At 35.2% G+C, this 24,921-nt stretch overlaps 1 protein-coding gene across 3 annotated transcripts in view; it reads right to left on the bottom strand.

Annotated features, from left to right (window-relative positions):
- Positions 1 to 24,921, bottom strand: part of PPP4R4 (protein phosphatase 4 regulatory subunit 4) — a 107,591-nt gene that overhangs the window by 1,116 nt on the left and 81,554 nt on the right. For all 3 annotated transcript variants that reach the window (XM_030931664.1, XM_030931659.1, XM_030931660.1), the window contains 8 exons: positions 23,209 to 23,353; positions 20,657 to 20,698; positions 20,130 to 20,204; positions 14,494 to 14,563; positions 13,968 to 14,054; positions 13,548 to 13,641; positions 12,410 to 12,477; positions 3,311 to 3,458 (listed from right to left, as the gene is read on the bottom strand). In XM_030931664.1, coding sequence (XP_030787524.1) covers positions 3,311 to 3,458; positions 12,410 to 12,477; positions 13,548 to 13,641; positions 13,968 to 14,054; positions 14,494 to 14,563; positions 20,130 to 20,204; positions 20,657 to 20,698; positions 23,209 to 23,353 — 729 coding nt within the window. The remainder of the gene's footprint in view (positions 1 to 3,310; positions 3,459 to 12,409; positions 12,478 to 13,547; positions 13,642 to 13,967; positions 14,055 to 14,493; positions 14,564 to 20,129; positions 20,205 to 20,656; positions 20,699 to 23,208; positions 23,354 to 24,921) is intronic.

Genomic DNA, 24,921 nt, shown 5'->3' with positions numbered 1-24,921 from the left:
AATATGAAAAATGTCATTATGTGTACAAGTACACATATAATGTGCACAAAGTAAATTAAAAATATATAGATACTTTACTTTGAATAAATCTAATACATGAGAAGTCTGATTAATGGAAAAAATGAATTACACATTAAAGATTACTTGGAATTATCTTTACTTACCAAAAATTCTGTGTATATATAACATAGCATTCAATTTAAATCATCTTTTCCTACATTTTAAATTTTGTATAACCATAATGGAAGTTACACAGGCATAAATATATGAACTGCCTTAAGAGACAAGATATAATACATACCTATGCTTCCTTTAAGACACTAGTATTCCTAAATACCAAATGTGTCATCTCAATGACACTGAAAAGCTGAGGAAGGTATCGCATAGAATTTGAGAAGCAAAAATTGAGATAATTTATACTTTCCAAAATCACCTCACAGGCTTATTTTAAATGAAAGGAACATATTTTCATTTGGATATGGCCTGTTTTGAATAGTGGATACTATTTTACAGAAGAAAGACCAATGTGGATATCATCACCTATCCAGCCATGTGGCAGTGTGCACTCAAGACAGATCCATGTAAGTGCCACATCAGATGGAAATATAATTACAAACTTGTATATCCAGTCACAAGTTAAAAAAGCAACTGTGGATATCAACATTCCTCCTTTAGAATCAGAAAAGACTAAATAAATCTGATGTGATTTGTTATCAAAATGTTTGTTTCTAGAAAAAATTCAGTCTATGAAAAGGAAAAGCATGCTCAACAATGAAAGAACAGATAAAGAGAGTAATCTGAAATAAAGGAGAACCGGCATACATATACTGGGTTTCAACGGTCTTTACTGTAAAAAATGCCTATGGCATTTAGAAAAATATAATAAGTGGACAAGAGAATACATTACTTTTGATGTTACTAAATATGCTCTTCAACAGAAGAATTTCAGGGCAATCTTTTCTGAGGAAGAGGGTTTAGGGTAATAAAGAGAATTTCAGGGTCGGGCGCGGTGGCTCAAGCCTGTAATCCCAGCACTTTGGGAGGCCGAGAGGGGCGGATCACGAGGTCAGGAAATCGAGACCATCCTGGCTAACACGGTGAAACCCCGTCTCTACTAAAAAATACAAAAAACACTAGCCGGGCGAAGTGGCGGGCGCCTGCAGTCCCAGCTACTCGGGAGGCTGAGGCAGGAGAATGGCGTAAACCCAGGAGGCGGAGCTTGCAGTGAGCTGAGATCGCGCCACTGCACTCCAGCCTGGGCGACAGAGCGAGACTCTGTCTCAAAAAGAAAAACAAAAAACAAAAGGATTTCAGGATGCCAGAGCTAGAAGGCACCTTAGAGAAGGAGGAACCATGAGGCGGCCCTGTCATGTGACAGATATGCACAGTGAGGGTCAGTGCACTGAGCTGAACTTTGCACAGCCACTTAGCTGCTGCTGGGAACAAGACACACAAGGCTCTCTATACACCATTACCGTGTCCTGCCTCTGTTTTTATCACTTTTTTTTTTTTTTTTTTTTTTTTTTTGAGACGGAGTTTCACTCTTGTTGCCCAGGCTGGAGTGCAGTGGCGCGATCTCAGCTCACCGCAACCTCTGCCTCCCGAGTTGAAGCGATTCTCCTTTCTCAGCCTCCTGAGTAGCTGGGATTACAGGAGCGCGACACCACGCTTGGCTAATTTTTGTGTTTTTTTTAGTATAGGCAGGGTTTCACCATGTTGGCCAGGCTGGTCTCAAACTCCTGACCTCCGATAATCCACCTGCCTTGGCCTCCCAAATTGTTGGGATTACAGGCATGAGTCACTGCACCTGGAGCTTTCATGACTTTTAAGTGGAACTTCCATAGTATAATCATGGGAGCAGTAACTGTATAGCTAAAGAGCATTCTCTGTAAATAAAAGTACACTCTGCATTGACACTAACCTGTAGTATCAATGTTCATTTTTTTCTATTACTATTATGTTTTTGTAATAGTACATCTGTTCTCTTTCCCTGACCTCTAGTCAATAAATTTATTTCTAAACTTATTTCTAAATTTTGAATGAAGTTGGGCATATATCCAATGACCAATTAAAATTTGGAATACATATAGTTTGGATGTTTGTCCCTGCCCAAATCTCATGTTGAATTGTAATCCACAATGCTGGAGGTGGGGCCTCGTGGGAGGTATTTGGATCATGGGGGCTGATCCCTCATGGCTTTGTGTTTTCTTTGTGATAGTGAGTTCTCGCAAGATCTGATCATTTAAAAGTGTGTGGCACCTCCCCCAACCCCACTTTCTCTCTCCTGCTCCTGCTTTTACCATGTGATGTGCCTGCTCCTGCTTTGCCATCTACCAGGATAATAAGCCTCCTGAAGCTTCCCCAGAAGCAGATGCCGCTATGCTTCCTGTGAAGTCTGCAGAACTATGAGCCAATTAAACCTCTTTTCTTCATAAATTACCCAGGCCCAGGTATTTCTTTATAGCAATGCAAAACAGCCTAAATCAGATCCTAAAAGGGACTCCAGCACAGAGTTTTTGCAAAAGAATGCATTCAAGAAACTTTATTCAAAAATGCCCATGCATTCACTAAAATATGTTTAAAAGAAAATCTAAATACTGTTAAAAGTCTGTTCCAACCAAAAGGTTCAGGTGTCCTATATGAAATAGCTAACTTGTAACTATGGTTTGGGTATCCTGGCTGAATCATTTATACCTTGATGTAGTCTCTTAAAAGGTGATTTTTATGGTACCCCTTTCTTAAATATTTAAGCTAAAAGAAAGACTTCAACAAATCAAACAAGATACAAATAGCACATTAAAAGGAATCATGGGGGAAAAGGAGAACGGAGGCCCTTTGTAACTTCAGCTTCAAGACATAAGTATAGTCTGTAAACCTCTCCAGTTTATTGAACTCACAATTCTGGGTTCCACGCTACCACTTATTTCTTAACGTGACATCAGCTGTACCCATCTTTCTGCACACTGGGTGATTAAATACCATATCCTTAAGCTAGGTGTTTAAAGGGATGCCTTCTTAGAGACAAATTCCCTAAATGTAAACATTTCACAGAAAAAAATTAGATTTCAGATATTAGTGGGAGCCATTTAAATGTTTCCTGTTGATTCACTAAGGTTACAATGCCTTTGCCAAATGTAAGTTATTCTATATAAACTAACAGAGTCACATGTGACAGTAATACTCTTTAATTTATAATATTTTCTCATTATAGACATTTTCTATTCTTCGGAAAGTACTTAAGTGGGAAGGAAAGTGTGTTGAGAAAAAGAATGGGATAATACACTCAGTCTGACATCACTTGATTACTTACAAGGTAGCCTTCCGTGGTTGTGTATCTTTACTTCCACTGCTCTTGGGATCAACTGAGTTACCTGTCCCACGGGAAGTACTTGGTAAGGGAGTATTAGGAGAAAAGGAAGGTGGAACACTACTGGCATTACGAGTCCGGAATGAATCATCTGAAAGTAATACATATAAAGTCAGACATATCAAATATACTAAGAAAGAGGGTAACCAAAGAGAGGAAAAGGTTAATGATAGCTGACTTTTTCACTTTTTAAGTCAATTTTATGAGGGTAAAATTTACATACAACAAACCGCAAAAAGTTAAGGTTTTGACATATGTACACCCCCATGAAGTCATCACCACAATCAAGATGTGAACATGTCTATCACTATGAAACAGTCCCTCATACCCCATCACAATCCTCCTCCGCCCTCTCCAAACCACTCCTGTCAATTATAAAATAGTTTGTATTATCTAGAATTTTATATAAATGAAAACATACAGTATATACTCTTTTCTGTCTGGCTTCTTTCATTCACCATAATGTTGAAATTCATTCATGTTTCATTCAATACTTCATTCCTTTCTATTTCTGACTGGTATTGTGTGAATATGTCAAAATTTGTTTACCCATAATATCTGTTGATAGACATTTCTATTTTTTTCCAGTTTTTATATATTACAAATAAAGCTGCTATGAACACTCATGTACAAGTCTGTGTGTGGACATATGTTTTAGTTTCTTCTCAGTAAATGCGTAGGAGTGGAACTGCTGGGTCATATACTAAATACATATTTAACTTCACAAGAAACTGCCAAATTGATGTCCAGAATTTCTTTTCTTTCCTGACATTTCTGCCAGGAACATATGAGTATTCTGGAGAGTTACTCCACATCCTCACACACACTTGATATTGTGAGTCTTTCTAGTTTCAGACATTCTAGCAAGTGTGAAGTAGCACCTCCTTGGGTGCTTTTCTTACTGCTTTTAAATTTCCATTTCCCTAATGATTAGGATGTTAATCACTCATGTACTTACTTGTGTATCTTTTTTGTGAAGTTCATGTTCAAACCTTTTTCCCATTTTAAAACTGGTTGCCTAATTTTTGTTAAGACATCTTTGTATATTCTGGATACAAATTCTTTGGTATATATTCTATGAATATTTCCTCCATATCTATGCCTTGCTTTTGATTTTTTAATGCTCTACTTCAAAGCCCAGATGCTTTAATTTTGATTAAGTCCAGTATGTTAATATTTTTGTTTTATGGTCAAATCTTTGTGTATTCCAAAATCACAAAGACTTTCTGCTATGTTTTCTTTAGAAAATATAGACGCTTTTATGCTTAGGTTTACAATACATTTTGAGTATAGTATAATTTTGTGTATGGTGAGAAGACTTGAGATTCACAGGAACAGAAAATCAGATACTGCATGTTTTCACTTATAAGTGGGAGCTAAGTAACGTGTACATGTGGTCACAGAATGTAGAATACTTGTCACTGGAGACTAGGAAGGGTGGGAGTGTCAGAAGGGGTGATGGATGAGAAATTGCTTAATGGGTAAAATGTACACTATTAGGTTACACTAAATGCCCAGACTTTACCACTATGTAATATATCCACGTATATCCATGTAATAAAACTGTACTTGTATGCCTTAAATTTATGCAAATTTAACAAACAATTAAGGTTTAGGGTTTGTTTTGGTTTTCGTTTCTTTAATATGGATATCCAGTGGTTCCAGCGCCACTTTTTAAGTAGACTTTATTTTTTACAACAGTTTTAAGTTTACAGCACAATTGAGCAGTAGATACAGAGATCTCCCATATCTTCCCAGTCATACACAGCCTCCCAACTTCAATGTCTCCCACCAGTGGTACATTTGTTGCACTGATGAACCCACATTGACACGTCATTACCACCCAAAGCCCACAGTTCACATTAGGGTTCACTCTTAATGGCGTACACGCTATGAATTTGGACAATATATAAATGACACGTTTCTATCATTTTGGTATCATACAGAGTGTTTTCACTGCCCTAAAAATTATCTGTGCTCCATCTATTCAATTCTCCTTCCCCCGAACCCCTGACAACTACTTATCATTATACTGTCTCCATAGTTTTATCTTTTCCAGAATGTTACATAGTTGGAATGTTACCTTTTCAATTTGCTTCTTTCACTTAGTAGTATGTATTAAAAGTTCCTTCATGTCTTTTCATGGTCTGATAGCTCATTTCATTTTAGCACTGCATAATATTCCACTGTCTGGATGTACCAGTTTGTTTATTCATCTACCTACTGAAGAACAACTTGTTTGTTTCCAAATTTTGGCAATTATGAATAAAGCTGATATAAACATTCATGCTCAGATTTTTGTGCAGACATAAGTTTTCAACTCCTGTGGATAAACACCAAGGAGCATGACTGCTAGACCATATGGTAAGAATATGTTTGGTTTTGTAAGAAACTACCAAACTGATATTCCATAGTGGCTGTACCATTTTGTATTGCCACCAGCAACGAATGAGAGTTCCCACTGCTTCACATCCTCACCAGCATTTGTTGTCAGCGTTTTGGATTTTGACCATTCTAATAGGTGTGCCATGGGACTTCATTTTTTTTAATTTGCACAAACCTGATGACATATGATGAACACCTTTGCATATGCTTATTTTCCATTGACATATCTTCTTTAGTGAGGTATCTGTTCAAGTCTTTGCCCATTTTCTAATCAGGTTGTTAGTTTTCCTACTGTTGAGTTTTACAAATTTTTTGTATATTTTGGATAAAAGTCCTTTATCAGATTATGTGTTTTGCAAACATTTTCTCCCAGTCGGTGGCTTGCCTTCTCATTCTCTTGACAGTATTTTTCAAATAGTAGTTCTAATTTTAATGAATTTCAGCTTATTCTTTATTTCATAGATTGTGCCTTTGACACGGTATCTAAAATGTCATTACTGTAAGCAAGGTCATCTATATTTTCTCCTATGTTATCTTCTAGGAATTTTATAGTTTTGCATTTTACATTTAGAACAGCGATTCATGTTTGAATAAATTTTTGTGAAGGGTGTAAAAGATCTATTTTTATTTATTTATTTATTTTTTGCATGTGGGTGTCCTATTGTTCCAGCTGCATTTGTTTGAAAAGACTATCTTTTCTCCATTGTATTGGCCTTGTTCCTTTGTTAATGATCATGTGACTACACTTACATGGATCTATTTCTGGGCTCCCTATTCTGTTCCTTCAATCTGTTTGACTATTCTTTTGCCAATACCACACTGTGATTGCTGTAGCTTTATAGTAAGTCCTGAAGTCAGGTGGTGTCAATCTTCCAGCTTTGTTCTTCTTCATTATTATGTTGGCTATTCTGGGACTTTTCTTCTCTAGGTAAACTTTGGAATCAGTTTGTTGATATCTACCAGATAACTCGTTGGGATTTTGACTAAGACTGCATTTAGTTTATAGATCAAGTTGGGAAGAACTGACATCTTGACAATATTGAGTCTTTCTAGCAATAAACATGAGATATCTGCTTCTTTATTTAGTTCTTTGATTTCTCCTATCAGAGTTTTGTAGTTTTCCTTATATAGATCTTGTATGTATTTTGTTAGAATTATGCCTATTTCATTTTTCTGAGTGCTAATAGTAAATGGTATTTTGCTTTTAATTTTAAATTCCTACTTGTTCAATGCTGGAATACAGGACATATTGAACTTTGCACATTAACCTTGCAGAATATTAACCTTATATTCTGCATCCTTACCATAATCACTTCTTAGTTCCAGAAGTGTTTTTGTCAATTCTTGTGGATTTTCTACATAGATGATCATGTTATCTGTGACCAAAGACAATCTGAGTTCTTCCTTCCAAAATCAGTATCTCTTTTCTTTCCTTTTCTAGAACTTCCAGTATGATGGTAAAAAGGAATGGTGACAGGAGGACATCATTGTCTTGTTCCTGATCTTAGGAGGAATGCTTCTAGTTCCTCACTACTGTGATGTTATCTGTAGGTTTTTTGTAGACTTTCCTTATCAAGTTGAGGAAGTTCTCTATTCCTAGCTTACGGTTTTTATCATGAAGAGGTGTTGGGTTTGGTAAAATGTCTTTTCTTCATGTATTACTATGATCACGTGATTTTTCTTCCGTGGCCTGTTAGTGTGATGTATTACATTAAGTGTTCTTCAAATGGTGAATTAGTCTTCTACAACTGGTATAAATCCTACTCAGTTTTGGTGTATAATTCTTTTTATATACTGTTGGATTTGATTTGCTAATATTTTTTGATGATTTTTGCATTTGTGGTCATGAGAGATGTTGGTATGTATTATTCTTTTCTTGGAATGACTTTGTCTGATTTTGGTAGTAGGGTAATGCTGACCTCACAGAATGAGTTAGGGTATATTCCCATTGCTTCTATCTTGTGAAAGAGACTGTAGATAACTGGTATAATTTATTCCTTAAATATTTGATAGAATTTATCAGTGAACCCATCTGGGCTAGATGCTTTCTGTTTTGGAAGATTACTAATTACTGATTCAATTTCTTTAAAAGATATAAGCCTATTCAGATTGTCTATTCTTTTTTTTTAATTATTATACTTTTAAGTTCTAGGGTACATGTGCACAACATGCAGGTTTGTTACATACGTACACATGTGCCATGTTGGTGTGCTGCACCCATTAATTCGTCATTTACATTAGGTATATCTCCTAATGCTATCCCTCCCCCCTCCCCACAATAGGCCCCGATGTGTGATGTTCCCCTTCCTGTGGTCTATTTCTTCTTCTGTGAGTTTTGAATCATGTCACTCCCTTTTTTTTTTTTTTTTTTTTTGAGATGGAGTCTCGCTCTGTCTCCCAGGCTGGAGTGCACTGGCACGATCTTGGCTCACTGCAACCTCCGCCTCCCAGGTTCAAGCAATTCTCCTGTCTCAGCCTCCCAAGTAGCTGGGACTATAGGCACATGCCACCACACCCAGCTGATTTTTGTATTTTTAGTAGAGATGGGGTTTCGCCATGTTGGTCAGGCTGGTCTTGAACTCCTGACTTCAGGTGATCCACCCGTCTCTGCTTCCCAAATTGATGGGATTATAGGTGTGAGCCAATGTGCCTGGATGAATTGCGTCTTTCAAGGAATTGGTCCATCCAGCACCATTTTAAAAAATATTATTCTATCACTATTGATTTATCTTGAAGCCTTTGTTAAAATCAACTGACTATATATGACAACATAGAACACAATGTCTCGATTATCAGAATTTTATAATAATTGTTGAAATCAAACTTACATTTAAGTTCTCCAGCTTTTTTCTTTTTCAAAACTATTTTGGCTACATTGGGGTCCTTTTGCATTTCAATACAGATTTTTAGAATCAGTTTATAAATTTCTGCAAAAAGACTACTAGAATTTTAATTAGGATTTCACTGAATCTCTGGATCAATTCAGAAAAAAACTGACATTGGAACAATATTAAATTTTCCAATCCATAAACATGTTATATTTCTCCATTTACTTAGGTCTTTAGCTTCTTTTAGCAGTATTTTAAAGTTTTTTATGCATCTCTAGCACATTTTGTTAAATTTGTCCCTGAGCACTGTTTTTGAAGATACTTTACATGTTATTTTTTAAAATAAACTGTGTTTTTCAGAATAGTTTTGATTTACAGAAAAATTGACACAACAGAATAAATAATTCTCATATATCCCCTTCACCCAATTTCCTCTATTAATAGCTTACGTGAGTATGCAATATTTATTTAATGAACCAATGCTGATACATTATTAACTAAAATCCATAGTAGTTGTTATTTCATCTAATAACAACTTTTTCTGTATCAGGATCCCATCCAGGATACTATATCACATTTACTTGTTAGTTCTCCTTAGGCTCTCCTTGGCTGTGACAGTTTCTCAGACTTTTCCGAACAGTTTTGAGTAGTATAACTGAAAATAGGCAGAAGTCCCCACACAATGAACAGTGGATTCGCGTTAAGTAAAAAGTATCCAATCTGGCATTCCAAGTTCTGATTCTGACCTTTCCTTACAGTTTTTGTTTGTCTGTTTTTGGGGGTTTTTTTGTTTCGTTTTTTGTTTTTTCTGAGACGGACTCTCGCTCTCTCGCCCGGGCTGGAGTGCAGTGGTGCAATCTCGGCTCTCTGCAAGCTCCGCCTCCCAGGTTCATGCCATTCTCCTGCCTCAGCCTCCCGAGTAGCTGGGACTAAGGCGTCTGCCACCACGCCCAGCTAAAGTTTTTTGTTGTTGTTGTTGTTGTTTTTTGTTTTGTTTTTTTTTTTTTTTTTCTATTTTTAGTAGAGACGAGGTTTCATCATGTTAGCCAGGATGATCTTGATCTCCTGACCTCATGATCTGCCCACCTTGGCCTCCCAAAGTGCTGGGATTACAGGTGTGAGCCACTGCGCCTGACCTCCTTACAGTTTTATTTAACACCACTCCATTATACCCACTCCACACTTCAGCCAAACTAGTCAGCTGTTGCTCCCTGAAAATATCAACGATCATCTTTTATTTATGACTGGTATTGTGAATGGAATGTTATTCTATACACATCTCTGCCTGTCAAAATTCTAGCATACCTTAAGGTTCACGTCAAATGACATAATCATCTTGAAACCTGTTTTGAGTCCCACAAATAAGATCTCTTCTCTATGCAAACATCTGAAATATTTGTTAAAAGATGTTCTGCTTCCATTTTCTCTTTATAGATGTGTTATTATATAGTAAAATTTTTCAGTTTCTATTTTAAGTAATAAATAACAATAATAAGCCCTTTTTCTAACCAAGAACTCTAGGAGGTATTTAATTCAACCTACAGTTCTCCCTCAACTGAAAATAATATTGAGACATTAAGATAGAATATTTTTCAAATATTTTAATAAAATATTTACTCTCACAATATAGTTTGGCTTTGTGTCCCTACCCAAATCTCACCTTGAACTGTAATAATCCCCATGTGTTGTGGGAGGGACCCAGTGGGAGGTAACTGAATCATGGGGGTGGATTTTTCCCACGCTATTCTCATGATAGTGAATAAGTCTCACGAGATCTGGTGGTTTTATAAAGGGGCAGTTCCCCTATATAGACCCTGTTGCTTGCTGCCATGTAAGACACATCTTGCTGTCCCTTTGCCTTCTGCCATGATTGTGAGGCCTCCCCAGCCATGTGGAACTGTGAGTCAATTAAATCTCTTTCCTTTATAAATTACCCAGTCTTGGGTATGTCTTTATTAACAGCATGAGAAGAGACAAATACACCTCATAAAACACATAACTTAAGACTTTGGATGTAAGTTTTAGGATCTGTGGACCATATCTACTCTCTTGGTTCTTAAAGTCACTTAAAAACTAGCAAAGTTAAAACTAAATAAATTAATGCACTTAATTAAAACTTTTAAAAACCACTTCTGAATCAATATTCTTAATGATTTAGACAAAGAAATTTCTTGACAGAAAATGTTACAAGATCATGAATAAATATGTTCATTACAGCTAAGTGAAGAAGTACCAAGAGAACAGGTGAGATCCACACAAGTCTGAAGAACCCCTTGTGAACATCTATAATCATCTGCACCATTAGCTCAAAGTTAATTCCAACCGGTTTTGTACACTTAAGTTTTTAAAGTCACTCCATATTTTAAATAAAGTTCTTAAACTCTGAATGTTCCTTAGTGCCTCCTAAAGAATTCACAGTTTTACTGAGCTGAAAGTAATCAATGGTTTTATTATTTATAGTCCAAGATATGGGGAAAATTTTAGTTGATCAACTTTCTGTTGTTATCAAATTATTTCTTGTGATAATCATAGTCTACCTTGCAGAACCATTCTATATACTGTACGTGAATTGCCAATGCTTTAATGCTAGAAAGATTTTCTCTTCCAGCAAATGAAACAGTTTACAGAACAGCCAATGAGTATATATACATTCCCCATAAGAATTAAAAAGAAGGCTGGGTGCGGTGGCTCACGCCTGTAATCCCAGCACTTTGGGAGGCTGAGGCGGGCAGATCACGAGGTCAGGAGATCGAGACCATCCTGGCTAACACGGTGAAACCCCATTCTCTACTAAAAGTACAAAAAAAACTAGCCAGGCGTGGTGGCGGGTGCCTGTAGTCCCAGCTACTTGGGAGGCTGAGGCAGGACAATGGCATGAACGTGGGAGGTGGAGCTTGCGGTGAGCCGAGATCTCGCCACTGCACTCCAGCCTGGGTGACAGAGTGAGACTCTGTCTCAAAAAAAAAAAGAATTAAAAAGAAAAAGAAGACAGAATACTCAAAATATAACCTAAAATGAAAATGTAATTAAGCTCTTAAAAATTTCAGATCTTTGAGCAGATTCACTATTTACACTAAAAAAAAAACTACCATAGATCAATAGTAAAATTTTCAACCAATATTTCCAAAGTATAAAGTTAAAAACACACATTTAGCCACTAGTAATTTTAACAATATAGTCTACATTATTTATAGTATAATTCTATGCTCTGTTATATAAACCAGAGGCCAGCAAATTACGGTCTGTGGGTCAAATCTTGCCCACTGCCTGTTTTTGTAGATAAAGTTTTATTGGAATACAGCCATATCTATTCATTATGTACTGTCTATGGCTGCTTTTACTCAGTAACAGCAGAGTTCAATAACTGTGACAGACCAATTTAGCCAACAAAGCCTGTATGTTTACCCTCTGGCCCTTCAGGGAAATGTGCTGACCCTGCCACAAACTTCCAAATACATAATATTGTAAATGTTTAGCTGTTCATCTAGATTTACAGTGAAGTCCTGTTGTTTCTAACTTCCTTAAAAATTACTGTGAAACCTTTTTGTCTGTGCCTCAGTAAGCCTTCCCAGTATGGTAAAACATACCCTATCACTTTTGTTCTTTTTCTATTTTAAAAGTATTAAACTCTGAGTCTTGAACAGTGAAGACAAAATAGTTTAGTCAAATATTTTCTCAATTGCTAGACAAAAATTTAATTTCTTAGGGATCTGATAAATATATAAATTTAGGAAAACACTGTATCTAGTACTAAAGAAATAGGTCATTTAAGGAAAATAATATTTTGTTAAATTTAGCAATTTTTTGAAGAACTTAGATTGCTACTTACCAGTTAGTGAAAGCACAGAAGTCTTTCCTAACCCTGAGACAGGTGTATATCCTGTTGTAGAACTTTTACTAGAAAACAACATGATTTAGTTTAAAATACAAAAACACACTTCTTACAATCTCAGTCATCTAACACTTGTGCTGTTTTAATCTTCTTTTTAATGCTTTGCTCTACTTACAAAACATTTGTTGCTTTCATTTCTCACTTTTTTAATATTCATGCCTCACAACGCTTACTTTGTCCATAACTTAAAAGCATGTCCTTAAACTTTTGGTTCATCAGAATTACCGTTTTTCTTTTGAGGTTCAAGCAAGGCAGCTAAGATGGGTAAAATTTTCTTGGAAATAAAATTTATCTTTAGTTATAATCTCTTTTTTCTATCTTGAGATCTCTATTGGCCAGGTACTTTTGATAGATCTTTTGATAATGCCCCGAAACACAGCTGAAATTCTGTAAGAAGCTATCTTTAAAAGAAAAATATTTTTTCCTGAAACATGTAATTTATCTTGATAGACAAAGGAATAGCTTTAAAGATATTTGTTTTCTTAAAATTATTTTGCTTGTCAATTGACATACAGCTGTTTGTACAGCACATATAAAAAATCATGGTAATTTAATTTATATTGACTCTCTCCTCATCTTAACTGCTTGTAATTTTGTCTCCTAGGCTAAAGGGGAAACCAGACATTCATCTATTGTCAGGATAACTCTGCTGTGATCACTTTATCATATGAACATGCCAATGGCTTCTTTATAGACAGAAACAATATTAGTAGCAAAGCGATGTCTATACACATTTAGCAAATGGAGCATACTCATACCTATTAAAAGTTAAGTGGAATATGTGATATACTACTACCTCCCTCATGAATAATATATGGATTCTATGATATTATTAAATAGTATCATGTCAGTATTCTTCCTAGAATGCCAGAATACCTATTTTGTGAAAACTGTTGGAGGTCTCTTATTTTTAAATATAACAATCCCAGTTTTCAGAAGAAAACTGACAAAATATTGGCCTATTAAAAAAAACCTCAAAATTCATTCTAATTTTTATAAAATGTGAACTCATATATATGACGATGTGAATAAAGATAAAAACTATGTTAAAAATCGAAGAGCTGACAGATCATACCTAGCACATTTCTCTAAGTTGCCATATTTTGCATGAAAAGCTTGATTATTAAAAGACTGGCTTCGAATCAATTTGGATTTCTTGATTTCTTTACCTAGAGTAATAAGCAGAAAAGAGGAAAATGTATTCAGTTCATCCTCAGCTGCTCCAACCCCCATTTCCTCCCCAACTACCATCATTTTCAGTAAAACACAGATGGCTTTAGCCCTTTTTTTCCTTAATTTGAGCTCACTGAAGTATCTCTTACCCTTACTAGCAATTAAAAACTACCAAAACAACTAATGATAGAAGGTGAAAAGTGCTTTAGAATGAGATATATTATCCTATTGTATCTCATCTAATAGAGTGACTTTGCCAGCAATTAATTTTTATAAAAGGAAGAAAAATTATAAAAAGATATAAAAAGAAGTTATTTCTTACTTGTCGATGGGGTGACAGAAGAGGGTCCAGGAACAGAAATGGGGATGTTCTTGGGCAGACTTTGCGTTGGTGTCTTAGTGTCTCTACCTAAAATAAATTCTGCTTTAAGTTCTATAATTTCTTCTAAGTCCTTATTACTCTCCATAAATATACAAGACAATTCAGACAATATGAATCACTATCCCTAGCTAAACAGCTTTCTTTTCCAAATATTCTTATTTGGTAAGATTTACATATTTCAATCTTTGTTATTCAGTGGTCAGTTTCACAATTTTACAGCTGTTATTAAACTTGAAACTTTTCTTTTGAAGGATCTGAACGTCCACTCTGGTTCCTGCCTTTCATTTATGTATTCTTAACATGTGTACCATGTTAAGCAGCCAATTTTCAAAAATGACTTTTCAAAAATGAAAGACAGTAAAGCAATTTTCCATATCAAATAAAAAATTCAGCATGGTCTTTCAGAATACCAGGATGCAACATTAATTATGTAACTAAATGGTGAAGACATAGAAAAATTACTTACGTTTCTTTTCAAACATTTTATCACTCATGGGCCTTCCATCATTCTGTTGCTTTTCTTTCTCTAATTGTTCCTGTTATTAAGACAGTATCTTGCATTAAAGGTACAACTGAAGTAGGTTTAGAAAATTCTTCTGAGAAATTAAGCATTAGAGATTCAAATAAAGTTCATAAAAATGCCTAAAAGAAGTAGTTTTTTCCAGTGTTAGTGTCTAAAGAATTCAGGGTTCTTTCAGATTTGTGCTCTTTTCATATCTACAGAATTCTGCCCTTGGGGGTCTGTCAAGCTAAAACAATGAGTTTGGTATCGTTGTAATAATGACCCTTCATTTTCTAGATGGTATTTCCTAAATCGCATTAGTAAAATATCCCTTACTTCGGTCACTTCAATTTCAGATTGGTAAATGGCTAAATAATATCTTTCTTTAAAAAGACTGAAAGAAAAGAAAACGGTCTTGGATATTTTTAAATGCTTTACTTAAGTATAATATACATAGAGAGGCCGGGCACCGTGGCTCAGGCCTGTAATCCCAGCACGTTGGGAGGCTGAGATGGGTGAGTTATCTGAGGTCAGGAGTTTGAGACCAGCCCGGCCAACATGAAGAAACGCCATCTCTACTAAAAACACACAAAACATTAGCCAGGCATGGTGGTGCATGCCTGTAATCCCAGCTACTCAAGAGGCTGAGGGAGGAAATCTGGGAGGTGGAGGTTGCAGTGAGCCGAGCTCATGCCACTGCACTCCAGCCTGGGTGACGGAGTGACACTCCATCTCAAAAAAAAAAAAAAAAAAAAAAAAAAAAAAATATATATATATATATATATATATGTATGTATGTATAAAGAAAGTGCACAAATTATAGGTGTACAAATTCATAGCTCAATGAATTTTCCCAAAATAGATGCACTTGTATAACCAGCTCCAATATCATGAAACAAAACATTACCAAAACAAAGGAGGCCCTTATGCCAACAGAACAAATAGGCAAGAAAATCAACAAACACAGGAAGTTCTGAACAAACTTGGTATAACTGACATGCTAGAATACTACAGTCAACAAGTGGAGAACAAACATTCTTTTAAAATGCACATGTAAACTAAGGAAAAATATGGAGAAAATAAGATAAAGAATTTCCACATAGAAGTGGACTATATTTAAAAATCAAATGGAAATTCTGAAACAGAAATAAAGCATAAAACTGAAAAATTTCATTGGGTGGGATTAACAGAGTTATCCATTTTCTACACGTTTGCCTCTAGTATCTTGATCATATTAATCACAGTTATCTCGAAGTCCTTGTCTACTAACTCCAGTATCAGGATTATCTGTGGTTCTCTTTCTATTGTCTGTTTTTGTCTTGGGCTAGGTCATTTGGTCCTAAAATTTTCTGAGAGTCTTCCCTACAGCTTCTCCCACTGGCAACCCTGAATTCTAATCTTGCTTTGAAAGACTGCTGAGATAATAAACTTTGCTTTTCAGAGGATTTCCACTTTAAGCACACAAATTATTGGCATTGAAATAGAAAATACAAAAAGAATCAAATGGAAGTTTTAGAACTGAAAAATATAATATTGGAAATAAAAAATTCACTGGATAGGCTCAGCAGCTGAATGGAGATGACAGGGAAAGGGTTGGTAATGCTGAAGTTACATCAAGAGAAATTATTCACACTGCGTAGCACAGAGTATTTTTTAAAATTGAGAAAGAACAAAGACTCGTAGGCCTACGGACAATAATAATATGTACAATTGGTAACCCAGAAATAAGAGAGAGAAAAATTGGAACAGAATATATATTTAAATAAACAATGACCAAATCTTCCCAAATTTGGGGAATGATATACATTTATAGATTCAGTAAGATGACCAAATCCAAACTGGATAAATTTCAAGTAAATAATGCCTTGACACATCAAAAGCAAGCTGCTAAAAACAAAAGATAAAAGAAAAAAAAATTTAAAGTGTCCAGAGAAAAACAATGCTTCATACAGAAGCACCAACAACTCAAATGAGAGTAGCTATTGTATCAGATGTTATGGGGGCCAGAAGACAGATAGAAACACATTATTAGAATGTAGTAAGGAAAAAGTTGTCAACCCAGACTTCTATACCCAGTGAAAATATCCTTCAAGAATGAAGGTAAAAATAAGGCATTTTAGATAAAGAAAAAATAAGAGAAGTTGTCACCAAAAGACCTGCACTTCAAGATTTGCTAAAGAAAATTCTTTTACCTTAAGGAAAAAGATACCAGAGAGAAATGTAGATCTTAAGCAATGAATGAAGAGCACTGGAAATAGTAAACATCTGAGTAAACCATAAAAGTTTACACTAAGAGTGTATTCTTCAAGATACACATGACAACTTAAAGCAAGATTATAACACTGTCTAGTGGGCTCTTCAATGCAGATATAATTCATATGACAACTGTAACATGAAGAATGGGTGTTGAGGGGGTAAAGAGATTTGTATTATTGTTAAGTGACATGATATAATAATAACAATATGTAGACTGTAAAAGGTTAGGTATGGATATTAAAATCTCTAGGGAAACAAGCAAAAAAAAAAAAATCCAAAAGAAAGGAGATATGAAGAACACAAATCACTAACACAAGAATAAAATGGTTATCCCCATAGATTAATACCATAATTAAAAGGATAATAGGAGAATATTACAAATAACTTCATGCCAACAGATTTGTCAGTTTAAACAACATGTAAACTGGGGTGGAAGGGAAGTAATTTACCAAAATTGACAACAGAAGAAAGAGAAGATCTACTTTATCTAATGTCTATTACGGAAATAGAATCGATTATCAAAATACTTTCCAAAATGAAAACTCCAGGCTTAGATAACTTCACTAGTGAATTCTATAGAACACTCAAGGCAAAAAGAAAATCAATTTATACAAAATTGGTCAGAAAACAGAGAAGGTGGGAACACTATTCATCTTGTTTTATGAGGCCAGAATAACATTAATACCAAATCTGATCCCCAAAATGACAAAAAGGGGAATTATAGGCCAATTTCGCTATGAATCTATGAATGCAGATGCAAAATCCCTTAACAAAAACATCAGCCAAGAATCCAATAGAGAAAAAGGATAATAAATCATTGCCAAACAGGGTTTTTCTCCAAAATACAACATTGGTTTACCATTTGAAAAATCAGGGTAGTTCAGTGTATTAGCAGAATGAAGGAGAAAAACCAAATATCATTTCTAGATATAACAAAATGCAACAACCCTTCATAAAAACTCTTAGCAAACTAGGAGTAACAGGTAACTTCCTCAATCTGATAAAGGGAATCTACATAAAACCTATTTCTACCATCATACCTGATGATGAAAGACTGAACTGTTTCCCACTAAGATCAGTAAAAAGACAAGGATGCCTACCTCTAACACTTTAATTTTACTGGAGGTCTTGGACCTTGCGATAAGACAAAACAAATAAACAAAAGGCATAAATATTGAATAGAAAGAAGTAATATTGCTGTATTTAAAGAAGATATGATGGCTTACATATAAAATTTTAGTTTTAGAAAATCTAAAAAACAATTTCTAGAATAAACAAATTTATAAAGTTTATAAGACACAAGGTTAATATTAAAAAAAACAGTATTTTTATACTCCAGGAACAAAAACACTGGAAAGTGAAATAAAAAATGTATACTTCCATTTATAATAATGCCAAAAACATAAAATACCTAGAAATAAATTCTGGACTTCATATCAAAATGCAAAGGCCCTAGACTGGTCAAAGCAATTTTAAGAAGGAACAAAGATAGAAAACTTACCCTACCAAATTTAAAAAACACTATAAAGTTACAGTGATCAAGACAGTTTGGTATTACTTAAAAGATAAACTTATAAATAAGTGGAATACAATAATAGGAAGTCAAGAAATAGACATATACGTGTACAACTAATATTTTTTAAGGATGCTAATACAAAAGAAGGCTTTTCCCCATTGTTGTTATTCCAACAAATGGTGCTAGAATAAATGAATATTCCCTATGGAAAAAAATAAACATACATTATATAAAAATGTACTTGAAATGAATCGTAAACCTAAATGTAAAACCTAAAACGAAAATTTTTAAAAGAAAATAGAGGAAAAAGTCTATGATCTTAGGATAGACAAAGGATTCCTGGAACAAAAAAGAATTGTCAAAGAAAGAATTGATAAACTGGGCTTCATCAAAATTAAATATTTCTGTTTTTCAAAAGACACCATGAATAAATGAATAGATAAGCCTCAAACTCCAAGAAAACACTCATAATATGTATATCGGTCAAAGAAATTGTATTCAGAATGGATTAAAAGCTCTCACTTCTCAATAATAATAACCCACTTAAAATTCTAAAAACAAACTTTATCAAATAAGAGATAAAGATAGCCAGTAAGCAAAGACAAGATGCTTGACATTTTTAGGCATCAGGAATAGAAAAAGAGATTTAAGAAAAACAACGAGATACCATTACATACCCAATAGTATGGTTGGTAACTACAGCATAGACAATGTGGATGTAAAATGGTACAACCACTGGAAAACAGGTTTTTTTTTTTTTTTTTTTTAGACAGTCTCGCTCTGTCACCAAGGCTGGAGTGCAGTGGCATGATCTCGGCTCACTGCAACCTCCGCCTCCTGGGTTCACGCCATTCTCCTGCCTCAGTCTCCCAAGTAGCTGGGACTACAGGCACCCGCCACCACGCCCAGCTAATTTTTTGTATTTTTTAGTAGAGACGGGGTTTCACCATGTTAGCCAGGATGGTCTTGATCTCCTGACCTCGTGATCCACCTGCCTCAGCCTCCCAAAGTGCTGGGATTACAGGTGTGAGCCACCACACCCAGCCTTCGTTTTGTTTTGTTTTGTTGCTTTTTTTTTTTTTTTTTAATTAAGCATGCCATACAATCCAGCCATTCTATTCCTAGGTATTTACCCAAGAGAAATGAAAACATGTCTAACCAAGGACTTTTTCACTAATGTTCAAAGCAACTATATTTGTAATATCCCCAAATAAGAAGTAAGCCAAATGTCTATAAAGAGGTGAATGGATAAGCAAATTGTGATATTCCATAATATAGACTACTACTCAGAAATAAAAAGGAATGACTTCTTGATGCATACAACAATATGGATGAATCTCAAAGTAATTATGTTGGTAGAAAGATGCAGAACCAAAAATAGTATTAATACCTAATATATGATTCCATTTATATAAATTACAGAAATGCAAGCTAATCTACAGTTCAGAAACTAGATCATTGGTTGTTGGGGACTAGAGTAGAATACATGGATTACAAAGGGGCAGAAATCTTTAAAGGGATAGAAATGTTTCATATTTTCATTGTGGTGATGGTTTCATCAATATGTCAAAACTCATTGAATAGTACACTTTAAATGTATGTAGTTGTCAGTTACACTTCAGCAAAGTAGTTTTTTTAAAAGGCTCTCAAATATAGTTTTCTTTCTAGTTCATAAAATAACAGATTTCAAAAAACTGGGACTGTCATTTAAGAAGAAAAAAGAGTAATGTGAAATGGTGAGATGGAAAGAAATGATTAAGTTTAATAACAAAACACAGTTTTATTAATCAGAAAAGAGTATATGTGTGTGCATATGAAAGCAACATACCATTTCCAAAAGAAGTAGTTCTTCTCTTTCTTTCTCTTGATCCAACAAATCTTTCTCATAAAACTTTTTCTGAAACTGTTTAAAGTTTAAAATGAAATTGTGAAATATTAGTGATGAGTTTCTGCCAAGTTTAAAATATTCCTTTCAATAGAAGTGATATGGTTTGACTCTGTGTCCCCACCCAAATCTCATCTTTTAGCTCCCCTAATTCCCACATGTTGTGGCAGGGACTGGGTGGGAGATGACTGAATTATGGGGGTGGGTCTTTCCCATGCTGTTTCATGATAGTGAATGAGTCTCTCAAGATCTGACGGTATTGTAAGGGGGAGTTTCCCTCCCTCTTTGCCTGCCGCCCAGATGTGACTTGCTCCTCCTTGTTGTCTGTCATGATTGTGAGGCCTCCCCAGTCATGTAGACCTGTGAGTCCAATTAAACCTCTTTCTTTTGTAAATTGCCCAGTCTTGGGTATGTCTTTTTCAGCAGCATGAAAACGGACCAACACAACAAGGTAAAGAGAGTATACTTACAGCATCCATCGACATTTCCATTCTGTCCAACTCTAACACAGTCTATAAGGAAAGTTTTTAAAATTATTCTAAAGTAATTAAATTAAAACAACCAATCATTTCCCAGCAAGTTATTTTGCAGAGGCAGGTTCAAATAGGAGATTTCTGCACTATGGGGTAGACTAAGTCAGAAAACTCTAAAGTTCTGCCCAATTCTACATTGTACTTACAATCAACCTTTATACAATAATGCCAGGGTCAATTTTAACTTTTGAAAGTTTTTAACCTTAAGAAGACCAAGTCTACAGGCATACTTCCAAATGCATATAATCTAACTAATTTCTAGTAACTCCCAGTGCCAATTTTTTCTAAATTTTCAGAAACATAATGTAGCTTCCGAATTTTTAAAAAGTCTTTTAGCTATATGTGAATGAAACAAGCCATTATTTGGCTGAATAATCCTTAGTTCCCTCCTGTAGAAATTTTCTATCTGCTCTAAAAATATTCTCTCAATTTACTATTTGTCTTTTGGAATACACTAGTTTGAAACAAATTATTCCAATCAAAACAATGGTCAATCTAACCCAGGGTTCTGTCTCTGACAGAGGGCAGTACTTCTAAAACTTAGTCTACACGAGTAACCCTAATGGCCAAAATAAAGTACATTTGGATATGCATATGCCCAAAACTATCCATGACAAACATAAAATTTAGTGAAAGTTTTTTCTGCTGAAATTTATGAAACATTCATAATGTATGCCATGAAATACTCTCTATTTAAATAAAGTTACTTTTCATATTGAAAAACTGATAAAACTATTCAATTTTTATCCAAAAGTTTTGTGTAGCTTTCTGGGAGTTTTCCATACTAATGTCTCATTATACTACAGAATTTCCATGGGACAGACTGGCTTCATTATATGCAGCATACTGAAAATAAGAGCTGTACTCCAGAATAATCCACTATAGACTAATAATCCATTAATTTAATTACATCATTGTTACACCTGTATAGGGTTAGTTTATATTGTCTCTTGAATTAATAAATTATTCTGGAAAAGTAATTAGCCCTCTCATGTTTATTATTTTGACAAGTTAACTCCATTGCCTAAACTTCTATACTTTATTTATTTATTTATTTATTTATTTATTTATTTATTTTTTGAGACGGAGTCTCGCTCTGTCGCCCAGGCTAGAGTGCAGTGGCGCAATCTCGGCTCACTGCAAGCTCCTCCTCCTGGGTTTACGCCATTCTCCTGCCTCAGCCTCCCATGTAGCTGGGACTACAGGTGCCTGCCACCTCGCCTGGCTAGTTTTTTGTATTTTTTAGTAGAGACGGGGTGTTTCACCGTGTAGGCCAGGATAGGCTCAATCTCCTGACCTCGTGATCCACCCGCCTCGGCCTTCCAAAGTGCTGGGATTACAGGCTTGAGCCACCGCGCCTGGCCTATACTTCAATATTAAACAGTAAGGAAGGAATTGTCTGGTAGAAACAAGTGTGTGTGTGTGTGTGCGCGCGTGCGTGTGTGTGCGTGTACTTTTAGATTTAAATGCACGTCAAACTCTAGGTATTTCTGGTTAAATCAGTTAATAAAAGAAGAATTCACATTTCATTAAAATTAAAACTATACTAATTAATACTAAGTCATCAAATCACTTAATTAAAAGATTCCTCATGTGACATCTGGCAATGATTTCTAGAAAAAAAGAGAAAAAAAATAAGAATTCTCTTTTTTCTCGCCACGTATGCTAATTTATTTATGACATTAATAAGGAAATTTCCCTCACTACAAATAAATGCTCAAAAACAATGTGTCCTGAAGTTTATATTCAGATTCATAAAAGTAAATAATTTCACTTGAACTTATAAAAGATTAGTTATATATTCAGCATAAACAATTTTTGAACAATAAAAATTATTCTAAGATGTGGCTCACTAACCCAAATTTTCACTGTTTAGTTTTTCCAACATTTCCAAAGAATCCACATACTACGATCTCATGCTAAAACAAACAAAAAACTCATAGGATACAATCTTACATTATTTACAAAGATGCACTCAGAAGTAGGTAAGAGGTCTCTATCCTAGTCCTCCTGATTCTGCTACTTACTAATATGATCTCAAGTAGACACAATATTTCTAGGCACAGAACTTCTATAACGTCAAAAAGATCCCTGAATTAACTCGAAGGGCCCTTCTAGGGATACGTTTCTATAAAATGTGACTTTCCCAATTTTACCAACAAAAGTTTCACTGGATTATAATCACTTATAAAGAAAATCTGACGAATAAAACATTCATTATTAATTGAACAGTGTTTATTGAGCACCTAACATGTGTCAAACATGGGCTTATATTACTAGTAATAAAAGTTTAATGTCTAGGTGCCCTTCAAAACTTTCATATCCAGTTGTAGCACATATCAACCAAATCATTTACTAATTCTTACAACTTCAGCAAGGATAAAAATATTTTAATATATTGCTATCCTGTCAAGCTGAAATAGTGAAGTTATGATTCTTACTACCTTAATACAAAAAAAATGCAACATTCTGGCAAGAGTGATACTTACTCTTTTTACAATAGCCAGAACATCTTTATCTTTTTCTTGACACAGGAGTTTTCTCACACACATTTCTAACTGCTGAAGTAGATGCTTATCAGCAGGAATCTTCAGAGTAGATTTCACTTTGGGCAACAGGTAGCAAAGTTTCATTCTATAATAAAATAGTATTTACTCTTGAATGAATTTAATAACTAAGAATAACAGTAACACGAAACAAAGAAAAATCAAGTTTTAGATAGCCTGAGACTTCATTTATTCATGCAAGATATATTCATGGAGTGTCTATTATGTGTCAAGCATTCATCATGCTGGATGCTGAGATATAACAGTAAATAAAACCAACAAAATTCTCTGCTCTCCTGGAACTTACATTCTAGTATGGGAGCAGAGAAGAGAAAAGAAACAAGGAAAATCTGTCAGATAGTGTTAAATACTATGGAGAAAAATAAAGCAAGGAATAAAGGCAAGGGAGTACCAGGGGCAGGGGATTAATCGGTTTTAAAGCAGGTGGCCAGAGAGGGTTGTCATTGAAGGTTCCACTGAAAAGATGATATTTAAGCAAAGACCTAAAGAAAATTAGGGAATAAGCTATGTGAATATCTGGAAAAGAGCATCACAGCAAATATGGAGAGTTTGTCTCTACTGTTGGTCCAAATGAGCAAATTGGCCATTGTGCCAAAACAGAGTGAAGGTGAGACTAGCAGGAGAGCTCAGAGTGGTAAATAAGAGGCTTTGAGAGCCACTGTAAGGAAATTGCCTTTTATTTTGAGTATGACAAGAAGCCATTGGTAGATTTTGAGCAGAGGGGTGAAATGATCTGACAATGTTTTACAAGCATCATCTGCCTACTGTGTTGAAATTAGACTGTAGCTGGTCAAAAACAGAAAAAGAGAAACACTAGGAAAAGTTCTTAAAATAATTCAGGCAAGAGATGATGGTGCATTGATCCAGAGTGGTAGCAGGAAAAGGTGGTGAGAAGCAGTTGCATTCTGAATCTCTTCTTTTTTTTTTTTTTTTGGAGATGTAGTCTCGCTCTGTCACCCAGGCTGGAGTGCAGTGGCGTGATCTCAGCTCACTGAAAGCTCCGGCTCCCAGGTTCACACCGTTCTCCTGCCTCAGCCTCCCGAGTAGCTGGGAATACAGGTGCTCGCCACCACACCCAGCTAATTTCTTTTTGTATTTTTAGTAGAGATGGGGTTTCACCGTGTTAGCCAAGATGGTCTCAATCTCCTGACTTTGTGATCCGCCTGCCTTGGCCAAAGTGCTGGGATTACAGGCATGAGCCACCACGCCTGGCCTGGATTCTGAATATCTTTTACAAGCAGCAGAATGTACTGAGGGATTGGAGGTAGAATGACAGAGAGAAGAATTTATTTAAGGTTTTGATCTAAGTAGGTGGGATGGTTATTTCCTGAGATGGAGAAGAGCAAAAGCAGATAAGAAAGATGAAGACTGAATTCGAGACAGATTAAGTCTGAGATGTCTATCAGATATACAGTGGAAATGCTAAGTGGGCAACAGGCTCAATAAGTTGACTATCCATCTAGCCTATCCAGAGTAGATGTCAATGCTTCAGATAAAGTGAGGAATCTTCAGCAAGTAGGTGATATTTAAACCATGAAATGGGAGAGATCATCAAAGTAATGTGTACAGTTAGAGAAGAAAAGGATAAAAGGACCTAGTCTAAACTGGTCTAAGGCACTACCACAGTCTAGACTG

The sequence above is a fragment of the Rhinopithecus roxellana genome, chromosome 5 (assembly GCF_007565055.1).
Source record: "Rhinopithecus roxellana isolate Shanxi Qingling chromosome 5, ASM756505v1, whole genome shotgun sequence".
Taxonomy (NCBI): domain Eukaryota; kingdom Metazoa; phylum Chordata; class Mammalia; order Primates; family Cercopithecidae; genus Rhinopithecus; species Rhinopithecus roxellana.
This window is presented reverse-complemented; position numbering and strand designations above follow the sequence as displayed.